At 43.6% G+C, this 12,191-nt stretch overlaps 1 protein-coding gene across 1 annotated transcript; it reads left to right on the top strand.

Annotated features, from left to right (window-relative positions):
• The first annotated feature begins 5,707 nt into the window (after window positions 1–5,707).
• On the top strand, window positions 5,708–11,724 carry LOC125530895 (lipase-like). The gene is made up of 8 exons (XM_048695312.1): window positions 5,708–6,002; window positions 6,085–6,179; window positions 6,260–6,363; window positions 6,478–6,578; window positions 9,097–9,200; window positions 10,553–10,987; window positions 11,107–11,238; window positions 11,449–11,724. Exons 1-8 carry the CDS (start codon window positions 5,760–5,762, stop codon window positions 11,606–11,608), a joined length of 1,374 nt encoding a protein of 457 aa, XP_048551269.1. The 5' UTR covers window positions 5,708–5,759; the 3' UTR covers window positions 11,609–11,724.
• The last annotated feature ends 467 nt before the right edge of the window (window positions 11,725–12,191 follow it).

The following is a 12,191-nucleotide window of genomic DNA, read 5'->3' as shown; positions in this document are numbered from 1 at the left end:
AGGAAACCTCACCACATCACTCACCTCCAACCACTTAATTCCTTGCTCGGTCCTTCAAAGGAAGTCAACATCCTTTGTGAACCGGAAAACCATGAACAGGGGAAGCAGGAATTCCCGAGGGCATGAACAAAATACTGGTCAATCCAGGGGGCGATGCAGAAATTTTTCAGGCGCCCATCAATCACTCGCCCAAAATGGAATTTGGGAGCAGCGAATCCAGTTCGATTCACGAGGACCAGCACGGAAATAGCAGCAGGTACAATACGGAGCACGCAGGCACCTCCCAAACTGGTAAGTAAGCAACAAGTCTACTGAGCTGGGAACCGGGAGCACTACTACCTTCGAATCGCTCCTCGAAGATGACCTCCCCGGAGGCGAGCAGGAGCAGCGACGAGAGGGCGAGGAGTCGGTGCAGGAGCTTGAGGTGGCGGTCGCCCCGCCGGCGGCTGCTACCCATCGTCGGTGGCCCGCCGGAGACGAGGAAGTGGTGTTGGGCTGGTGGCTGCCAGCCAGGCTGCTGCTTCTGCTGGGCTTTCCATTGCCAAGGGAATATTTGTAGCGCGCGGGGCGCCGCAACAGCCCGCGGATGTGGCGCTTATTCACGGTAATGCCCTCCGGCCCGACCAACCAGCTGACCAGGGCGTCGTGATCCAGCGAGGGGAGCGGGGTGGCATTTTCGTGAATTCGCGACGACCCGGGGCCGTTTGCGGGGGCGAGTGGGGGTGTGGACCGGAGGAGCGCGGCCTTCTCCGTCCCGAGTCCTCGTCGTCGTAGCCACCGGACGCCGGCGACGACCCGTCAAAGTCCACGGTGGTGGACCCGCGACCGCGAGGGTGGGACGTCCCCACCTGGGCGCCGGCCCCACTTTTAAATGCGGCAGCAAATGAAGCTCGCTTAAGCCCCGGTGCTGGCCAATGAGACGCCGCCACGTCGTCGCACTGACGTGTTTCGCGCTTTTGTCGACGTGCTGCTGCTCCGCCGGACCGGAGAGGCTCGTCGTGCGCCGTGCTGGCGCCGTCTCCGGTCGTCGCGACTGGTGGTACGCGTGGGGTCGTGGAATTCCACCGCCGTGTCTTTGGCGCGCACCGCTCCGTCGAGAGGCCGACCGACCGGCAGGCGAGTCCGAGCCGATAGGCCCGGAAAGGGTCGCGCCGCGGTGCTCGAGCAACCAGCGCGGCAGCTCAGTCAGTCATCTACAGTATGTGTGTGCAATTTGCTAGTGACGGCGGCTACGTAAGTCATACACTCTTTTTTTTTGCGAGGGATGCTACTACTTGTCATACAGGTTGGGTATGTATAAGCCAGCTGTATACAAGGACGGGTTTCAAACAGTTTATTATAACTAACAGCTTATTTTCAAATGATGAATGAATACTATAATATCTGCACTAGCTCACGGTCTGAAGTCGATTGTAAATTCCATTACATAATTCTGATAAAAAAACTGTTTTTTCTGTTTCTTTGTTACATTTTCACGTTACAAAATGTGAGTTTACACCATCTGACAAATAAATACAACTGTGATTCTTACGTATTTCAAACAGGTAGACACTGGAAAGCGTCCACAAGATTCATACAAATCGGGGCATCTTAGCAACATCTGATAAACAGCACAGTTGCTTATTGGCAGAACAGAGTATATAACAAAACATGGACAGAAATGAAAGCGGTAAATGGGTGGTGCCATCTACAACATAAATCGACATAAGGATCGCTCATGTAGTTTAAATAGTGTTAACGTATTTAAAAATATTTATGCAATTTCATAAAGTGTTTACATATTTTCAAAAAATGTTCGTGTAATTTTAAAAATGATAAAATATTTTAAAAGAAGGTTCATGTAATTTTATAAGTGTCACGCATTTAAAAATATATGCAATTTAAAAAGTGTTCACATTTATTATTTAAATGTTTGTATAATTTAAAATTACTTGTATTATTTACATAAATGTTAACATCTATTTCTAAAAAAAATTATATATTTTTATTGAAAAAAGCAAAAAAGCAGAATATAAGAAAAAATCCAATAAAAACTGCAATAAAACCTAGAGAAGAAAAATAAAAGTACGAACCGGAGAAGAACCGGAACAGGGAAAGGAATCTGGAGAAACACGAATGGGTTGGCCCATGTAATTTGTGGGAGTGAAGCAAGTGATCTACAAAAAAATGCCATCCATTGCCGATAATTCAACCCAGAGCTCGGGCTCAGATGAGCCCGGTGAGCAGTAACACAATTTAAAAAGGAAAAAAGTTAATATTTTGTGGTGCAAAATGTCGAGGAGCTCCTGGCAAAAAAGACGAAATCAGGTGTGAAATGTGCGATTTTCAAAAGATTCCCAGACATCCAAAATTTGTCTTTTTTGCCACAAGCACTTCGAATGTCGAAACTTCACAACATTTTTACACGAAGTTCATGCACAGAAGCATCTTGCACCATAAAAAAAATTGAAACTTTTTGAACTTTTTTCCTTTCAAATCACGGTACTATTCATGCCTCGGCTCATCTGAGCCCGGGCACCAAATCGCCGCTCTCCATCTATCACAAAATATTTTCTCATATATTAAATATTGATTTTGCGGCCATAAGTGGCTCATAAATTCAAACCAATACTTTTTCCCTCTTCAATAAATCACGAAAATTTATGGAGATGATATATGTCTCCACATTTGCATCTATTCCAAAGGTTGGTTCCATTTGAATTATGAAAAATACTATTTCCCTATTTTAAAAGTGACTTTTATGCGAAAGTGTTCTAATCCCGAGCTCATATGAGCTTGGGTGAACAGTAAAAAAAAATGACTTTTTTGTTCCAAACATTTATAAATTTTTCATTACTTGCAAAGCTTCATCGTGAAATCATATTCGTGGACGACGTGACCAAAAAAACAAAATCGATGCTCCATGGTGCTTCTGAAAATAATATTCTGGAGAAATAATTTTGTTTTTTTGCCACATTTTCCACGAATGTCATTTGGTGATGAAACATTACAAGCAATCAAAACATTTGTTAATGTTTGTCACACAAAAAATTCAAAAAAATTGATTTTTTTGCCCTTTTTTATTTTATTGTTCACCCGAGCTCACATGAGCTTGGGATCAGAACAATCGCGTCCACTTTTATGTCACATTACAAGGCGACTATTATTTCATTAATTTGAGATGTCCCAAATAATTCATGGACCTTCTCCTAACTATATGTTGCCAATATATGCGAAGACTTTAGGTTTTTTTTTCTGCGGGTAATAAGGGAGTTTTATTCAATGTCAACAGGGTTACAATCGACCAATACAAGATCAGAGATAAAAGTTGGACCACGCCACAACCAACAAGCGATGCTACGGCCCATGCGAGCATAATTAGCCGAACAATGTGCTACCTTGTTCTAACCTCTCGAAAGCTTCAAATGTTTACACTCCCTAACCAGTTAAGAAAGTTTTAATCTCCTTGACTAAATTACCAAACTCTGAGTTGAGAAGTGAAGTGTCTGATAGAGAAGACAACACTACCTTAGAATCTAACCGCACCAAAATCAGAAGACTTGACCATTGGAGAGAAAGGTTCATCCCTAACATAATTGCTTGAATTTCTGCTTCTAGGGCATTGTTGCAATAGAAGAGCACTTTGACAAGCAACAAAGATCACTCCTCCTGCGTATCTCTTAAGATCATGCCTACCCCAGCCGAGCCATCCTTATTACTGAAAGAACCGTCGACCGTGAGTGCCAGCCAGTCCGCCGGTAGGGGAGGAAAAGAGGGGACGGCTCTGGAAGCTTTGCACCCTGAGTCCATCCTATGTCCATCACCGGAGGTTTTACTTTTATAAGACCCTCGACAGAAAGTAACTTAGCGTTAGTAACCGAGCTGAGGTAGCCGCAGAGAAAATTTCGAGGCACCCGAACTGGCAGGACTTCTTTCCCATGCATCAAATCATTCCGCAAATTGCAAAGACTTGAGATTGCGCAGTTCAATCAATGAGCAGAGCATCCATTTCCTTTTTCTGTCCAAAATGGCATCTCATGAACCAAGTATATTTTCCACTATTCCATTACATCCGAGTTTTGGACACGTCATTCAATAGCTCAAAATGTCAACCTAGGAATGAAGCATGGCTCCAGGGGAATTGATATTGGCCATTTGCCAAGTAACAACACCTACTGCTAGCGTATGGCCTAGTGATGATTTTGGCAGGGTATCCCTACAAAGGGTGTTCTGTCGTATGGGTAAAGTGTACAATCTCTGCAGAGTCTAAACTATCCAAGTAGCCGTATCTACTGTCGAGTCCGGATAAGTCACATTATTCAGTCTTTGTCGAACTTGGATGTTTAACCCTTAATAAAGGTGTAGACAAATAAACTTGGACAAACGTTGAGCATATGAAACAAAGATGAATGGTGATGTTAAAAAATACAGGTGTTGGAAATACTGATCTCGGTGATCATGATAATTTGGTTATGGTCTTGAAAGGATCTTGAGTTTGACTTGAATTATTATAAACTTACATATGTATGTTTTATCTCTATCATGCCTGCTAGATAAAGTTTGCTAAGCTTGCCTATGCCATGACTTGAATCCTCATGAAATGTTTATGCCATGGTTTGCTCTGCTTAGTGATATATGTTATTTGGTTATCTACTTTAAAAGTACTCATTGGCTCGTTGCTTTGGCCAGATCCATCTGAGGAGCCATCTTCCACTAGCGTGAAGCGAGAATGTTTGTTTGCTAGGAGAGTTTCCCAGCCAGTTTCATGTGGAGTGCTCTTGCACCAAGTCTGTCCTCAATTGTTGTTGCAGCAGGCCTAGCTAGCTCTCTCTCTCTGATGGAAGGTAGACGAAGGACAAGGGGAGTCCACTTCTTCCACCTCCGTCCGGCGTGAGAGAGAGCGGCAACAACATCCTCTCCCTAGTTATTGTCTTCCATTGCCGTTAAACTCCCATCTGTGACGTTGGTATAATAAGCAGGCCAGAATGGCTTTGTAAACCTTGTTTTAGTACCATGTTGTAAAGTGCGCGCCAGTGTGGTTCCTTGTCTGATGTGTGCGTCCCACAGATCTGTGAATTGGTGAGTTACAAGTTATCGATACTACGAGGTATTCCTCTCGAGAGAGTCACCGCTTAAAACACCCTTATGTTCTCTCATGCGTTTACCGTCGCCAAGTCTGCCGATCCTCTCCCATTCGTGCAGCAGGGTGAGAAGTTCTCACATTTGTGCTTCACCTTCTTCTGCGCCCTCCTCTTCGTACAGTACTAACTTGACTCCCTGCCGCCATCTTCATAAACAACCCCGCTGTAAGAAAACTTCACCACACGATGGTTGCTCGATCGTGGTTATCTATGAAACTAGGGTTTATCTCGTTCATAGATGTCATGCTAGTTTTCTTCTGCCCCCACAAACTTTATTCCTCTTCCAATCAATCCACGATGCACCAAAGAGCTCCATTTCTATGGAGCCGGGAGCGTATCTTCAGAGATATCCATTTGCAAACCCCACACGGAAAGGAACCAAGCGTGTTTCTCGTGGCTTGGGCGCACACGGAAGCGCACAAGAATGGCGTGGAGTCGCAGCCCGCTCAGCTCTACGGAGAATCATCTGGATCGGACAGAATTTGCAACGCCAAAGAAACCAAGCACCGAAGCAACATCATCTTCTCAGCGAATTAAAAAGCTGGCCTGTTGAGCTACTCGATCGATACCTACGAACCGAAGCAGAGCAGAGCAGAGCAGAGAACTCGACTGGCAACAAGAAAGAGAGACCCCAGCAATATGATGAAGTTCGTGAGGGCGTGGCTGCTAGGCGCCCTGGGGCTGGCCGAGCTGCTCGTCATCGCGGTCGTCCACCTGACCTACGGGTTCTACCTCTTCACCACCGCCGTCCGCCGCGACCTCTCCCGGCTGGCCGGCGCGCCGAAGAACGCCGTCATCGGCGACGGCCAAGCGGAGGCCGTGCTCGACGGCGCGGTGCCGCCGATTGTGCTGGTCCACGGCGTCTTGGGGTTCGGCAAGGGCGTACGTGGTCTACTCTAGTCTCAAACGCCTGCCTGGCCTGTGAATCTTGCGTCTTGCTAGCTAAGCGTTCTGATTGTCTCAGAGGATGGCCGGGATGTCGTACTTCGCCGGCGCGGAGGAGAAGGACGACCGGGTGCTAGTGCCCGACCTGGGCTCGCTCACAAGCATGCACGACAGGTAGCGACCTGGGCTCGATCACAAGCATGCACAAACGTGTGGTACGACAGGCGATCGATGCATTTGACGTCTGGTTTCAGGGCTCGGGAGCTGTTCTACTACCTGAAAGGAGGCCGGGTGGACTACGGCGAGGAGCACAGCAGGGCGTACGGGCACGCCCGCTTCGGCAGAGCATACGACCGCGGTGAGAATTGATAGATAGATGGATCATCATCCATTATCCCTTGGTCTGTGGTTACATGGATTGTTTGTGCCTCTGAACTTCAGGGCACTACCCTTTTTTCTTGAGGGATTTCAGGGCACTACCCAATGTGGGACGAGGAGCACCCAGCCCACTTCGTGGGCCACTCGGCCGGCGCGCAGGTCATCAGGCTCCTGCAACAGATGCTCCATGACAAGGTACTCCATAGAGTCAGTCACACGCAGTGAAAACCTCTTTAGGAATTCGATCAGTTGGTAATTACCGAAAATCCTATTCTTACATAAAGGTTCTACAAAATCATGCAGTGAAAACCTCAGGAATTCAATCGGTTGGTAATTACGAAAATCCTATTCTTACATAAAGGTTCTACAAAATCACACAGTGAAAACCTCTTTAGGAATTCGATCGGTTGGTAATTACCGAAAATCCTATTCTTACATGAAGGTTCTAAAAAAAATCTTTACGTGGTGTGTTCAGATCGGCAACCACCTCCCTGATTTTAGCTACGATAATCCTACACCTACGTGCCCGCTACGAAGACCTCTTTTAAATAACAGCTACCGAAATGAACTGGTGCACACTACTTTTTTTTACAACTATCTCCTCCTTTATTCATTGATCAAAATAAAGGCATCACTTACAAGAAAGGGAATAACCGCACTAGGGGCAGTATCCATCCAACAACCAGGGGGAGAAAACTTAGCTAACCTAGCCAATTCGTGAGCTACTTGATTGCTCTCTCTATTACAATGTTCATAAATGGCATGATTGAAATCTAATGACATGAAATAACAATCATCGAATATAGCACTAGCAACTGAAGAAGAGTTGTTCTCCTTTAGAGCTTCAACCACCTCTACATTGTCGGAGTTGATTTCAGACTTGCTACAACCAGTAGTACGGGCTAGATTCATTCCAAATCTTACCGCAATAGACTCTGATGTAAATGAATCAAAGCATATGTCTATTTTTTTTGTTTGTAGCAGCAATGATCACGAAGGACTGCTCCCACCGATCCTTCAAGTGTATTCATATCAAACCCAGCGTCCACCTTCAATTTAGTATACCCGTACCTTGGTCTACTCCACCTGCCTATCTTATGTTTAGCTTTGGGCATACAGAAGATAATGTAACTACTCAATCCCACATAACCTTCCCCAACTAATTCTCTTTCCCCCTGATTTTCACAAGGTTGGGGCCCTTTCTCCCTTAGTCGATCCAATACTAAAGTTCCACGTCAATTGTTACGTAAAACCCGTAACTAATTTTACATAAGTGTGGCATCTCTCATAAAAAAATCATAGAACTCGTACGTACGAATAGCATCGTTCCGTAAATTACCGATTAACAGAGGAGCTAAGCCAAGCGATACGTGCAATCTTTTCTTTTGAGCCGTGGTATGTGTAGTCTAATAAACATGTTGCCATGCGACATACATTGCTAGGGTTTGTTAGAATTGCCGGAAGAGAGGAGAGGGTTTGTTAGGGTTGTTGGGGGAGACAAGGACATGAAAATCATGCATGCATGCAGCACGCGCCACACCACATGCATGTTTTCCATACGCGCCATGATCCCACTGATATGAATGCACGCATGCACATTACCTTTATGAGTATCTCCGAGATACTCAGCTGGCTTAACATCTTAAGGCCTTTTTTGATTTAGAGGAATCTTGTAAGAATTTCATAGGATAAGATTTCTATAGAAAAATTCTTTTAGAGCCCTTTGGTTTGTAGGAACGAAATCCTATTCCTATGGAGGAATTCTTCCTATCCTCCATATTTCATAGGAAAATAAACATTAACCTAGACTCAATGGAAAAAATCATATGATGTGAATCAAAGGACATTTTCTTTTCTATTTTCTACTCATAGAATTTGAGATACATATCATCTTATTTCCTATGACTTTCTTATTTCTATGATTTTCCTACCTTATAAACCAAAGGAGGCCTAAGATTAACGAAGCCACCGTAGACGACTCCGGAGTCGATGGAAATATCTCCTCCCACTGAACAAGCTTTGTCAGAAAGCCTGAAATAAATCAAGAAAAATGAGAGCATCAGTGTTAAGTCTAGGACTTGAAACCTGGTGGACTGGTTCCATCATAAGAAACCTAATCATCTAAACTATGCCCAGTTTGCCATATGTGCCATGTTCAGAAGTCAAAACTAATTAAAGACAAAATATGTGCATTGTGCCTATTTTCATTATGAATTCTCGATGCATGCAATGAGACGTGTATGCTTAAGAGTAAGCGTTAAGACTTGGAGGTTGAAACTTTAGGCTAGTCATAATGGGAGTAACATAGCTAGTAACATAATGCACTTCAAGAAATTTTTGCTTATGAAGGAATGTCGTTATTGTACGTATCGCTTGAAGTGCATTAACATAATAAGCGATTAACGAGAAGTGATAACATAATATGTTATTGTAACATAGCGCTTTTCAAAACAAGATGAGTCTACAAGGTAATAAATAAGACCATCTATGATACTACTACTATGTTACTTTCTACTATGAGGTTAGTAACTTAGACTAGTGTCATATGCATAACACTAGTATAAGTTACTCCCCACGATGACCAGCCTTATACTTGATAGCCAAAATTCGATCTGCTCTACACATTCACCATATGGAATAGTAGTATATGTTTTCTGTTCACCTGACCAGCACGCACACGCACAAATACTGACAAGTTACGTCATCTCTCTAGGCATTTGACGGCTACGAGAACACCTCTGAGAATTGGGTGCTGAGCGTCACCTCCCTCTCTGGCGTGCTCAATGGTTCCACGACAGCCTACCTCGGCGGAATACGGTGAGTCCCTTGAGCTTCAGGATGGGAGTGGTCACCCTGATCAATACACGCGACCATGCTGCAAAACAACAGGCGGTGACAACCAAACAACATCAGCTCCAAGAACAAAAAAAATGACGTACCAAAGTCGAAAATACAATGGTGAACATGGGTCCACGCCCACCCCTTATAAACATTAAAATCTAAAAAGTCAATGAAATTTGGAAAAGTCAAAATTTTAGGTCAACAAACCTAGTCAACTGTTCTACTCATATGTGAAGTTCCTCCGACATGTTATTTTCCATACCATGGACTGTGTCTTTTTTCCCTAGAATACTCGAGCATGTTTGTTAAAGAATACTTATAAATCTAAATCGTTCTTATGGGCGAGGCACCCTGTGGACCGCAGTTTGGCTAGGATCAGTACATATCATATCTTGAGTCTTTGTAAGAACGACATCCCTCCATGGGTTTAATAAAATCTCCCTCCCCTCCCTCCCCCAAAAAATAAATCAAAACCACTTTATTTTTTTACCATTTCTTACTGTTCATAAGGGTGTGCGTGGACACACGTTCCAAAAATCAGTACAAGAGCTCAAAAATTAAAGTTTTAGAAAATATGTATTGGTGCAGCAACATTCTTCACATACATCATTTTTTAGGGAATTCTTCACATACATCATAGTTTAAATGATACTATATAATACCAAGTCAGACTAATTTGTAGTTACCATAGGTAACTACAATTATGGACCCACAGATAATTTGTAGGTACCCATAGTTTAAATAACATATCCGCAAAAAAGTTTAAATAACATATAGCACATCTAAATAATTTGACGTGGTATGATTATGGACCCACAAATCAGTGCTAATGTATAGTTACCCACAGGTAACGGGGACTGACGGAACGTACCATTCTCCGTGATCCCCGATGGATACTACTCCCTTCGTTTCAAAATAATCAAAGTTCTAGATTTGTCTTAAGTCAAATTTTCTTACGTTTGAACAACTCTACTGGAAAATATGCAAAGATCTACAACACCAAATATATTTCATAAAAAAATCACATGAGACTAATTTAGTGTTCTGTATGTCATAGTTTTTTTTTGTATAGGCTTGGTCAGACTTAAACAAGTTTAACTTGTGGCAAACCCAAACTTCAATTATTTGGGAATGGAGGTGGTACTTGTGACCAATATGCATACCCATAGGTAGTTAATCTCACCCAAACTTGTTGCATAATAGCATACACATATAACCAGGTAATAGGTATCCATCGCCATCTTGATTTCATACCTTCATCTCGTGGCACCACGACACCTTCTATACACTAGTCCTCTACTCAAATAGTGTCGTCTACAACGTGGCAGTCCAGAAGATGACCGGTCTATGAGCTTCGTCTGCCTCGCCCAGATCTACCGAGTGGGTACCACCATCTACCACTGGCTCGACATACCCTGGCTCAAGCGCTACTATGACTTCGGTTTCGACCACTTTGGCATGTCTTGGCGCACAGTCGGTGTGTCAGGCCTACCCAGCCTACTTGCTGGCACGTCGGGGCCGTTCGCCACAGGAGACTGGATTCTACCAGACCTCACCATCCAGAACGCCGCGAGGATGAACGCCGATGTGCGCACGTTCCCTAACACGTTCTACTTCAGCTACGCTACCAGGCGGACAACCAAGTTTTGTGGCGTCACCGTGCCGTCCGGTGTGATGCACATTCACCCTCTTGTGTTCATACATGTCATGCAATTGTGTCGGTGGCGCCACTTTGCCTCCGAGCCCCCTTGCAAAGATTACAGGTCAGCCATCTTAGATGGTACATTTGGAGTTCCATATGTTCAAAATTGGCCCCATTTCTGTGAGGTTTTGCTATTTCTCAGTCACAATTAGCTAAGTCTTACTTTTGACGTGATGGTAGGGATGAAGATTGGGAGGATAATGATGGAGCATTGAACACCTTCTCGATGACACACCCTCGGATTCCAGTAGAACATCCGAGCCTCTTAGTAGAGGATGATTCAAACCGCCATCGACTTCAACCGGGAATCTGGTATGGCATAGTATCACAATCAATCATGTGGTGTGATGCGATTTTTTTTGTTTCATTCCAGTCCGGTTTGTTTGGGGCTATAGAACGAGCAAATATTTTTTAGTGGAAACCTTGTTCTACTTTCTGCAAAAGCTTTATGACATTTCTCTTTCTCAAAATAAGAGCACTTACATTCTTGTGTTTTTACTGTGGCAATTAATGCAAACTCAGGTATTACAAAATCGTGGAGGCGGATCACATGACGTTTGTGATCAACCGGCCCAGACGGTGCGTGCAATTCGATCTCGTATACGATAGTATCTTCCAGAACTGCAGGAAACATGTGTACAGGATGACTCCACCTATGTTACCAAATCAAAAATTGACCTAGGTTAACATCTTCATTTATCATACTCCCGGAAATACACGATGTAACTGAAGGAAATATGGCCTAGAGGCAATAATAAAGTTATTATTTATTTTCTTATTTCATGATAAATGTTTATTATTCATGCTAGAATTGTATTAACCGGAAACATAATACATGTGTGAATACATAGACAAACAAAGTGTCACTAGTATGCCTCTACTTGACTAGCTCGTTAATCGAAGATGGTTGAGTTTCCTAGCCATGGACATGAGTTGTCATTTGATTAACGGGATCACATCATTAGGAGAATGATGTGATTGACTTGACTCATTCCGTTAGCTTAGCACTTGATCGTTTAGTATGTTGCTATTGCTTTCTTGATGACTTATACATGTTCCTATGACTATGAGATTATGCAACTCCCGTTTACCGGAGGAACACTTTGTGTGCTACCAAACGTCACAACGTAACTGGGTGATTATAAAGGTGCTCTACAGGTGTCTCCAAAGGTACTTGTTGGGTTGGCGTATTTCAAGATTAGGATTTGTCACTCCGATTGTCGGAGAGGTATCTCTGGGCCCACTCAGTAATGCACATCACTATA

The sequence above is a fragment of the Triticum urartu genome, unplaced genomic scaffold, assembly GCF_003073215.2.
Source record: "Triticum urartu cultivar G1812 unplaced genomic scaffold, Tu2.1 TuUngrouped_contig_6641, whole genome shotgun sequence".
Taxonomy (NCBI): Eukaryota; Viridiplantae; Streptophyta; class Magnoliopsida; order Poales; family Poaceae; genus Triticum; species Triticum urartu.
Note: the sequence above shows the minus strand (reverse complement) of the source record. Positions and strands in the feature narration are given on the sequence as shown.

Bases quoted from the DNA above. Each gene is read 5' to 3' on its own strand.
- LOC125530895 (XM_048695312.1), top strand. From the start codon at position 5,760: ATGATGAAGTTCGTGAGGGCGTGGCTGCTAGGCGCCCTGGGGCTGGCC. The intron at 6,003-6,084 runs GTACGTGGTCTA...TGATTGTCTCAG, and splicing joins TCTTGGGGTTCGGCAAGGGC to AGGATGGCCGGGATGTCGTA. The intron at 6,579-9,096 runs GTACTCCATAGA...TCATCTCTCTAG, and splicing joins AACAGATGCTCCATGACAAG to GCATTTGACGGCTACGAGAA.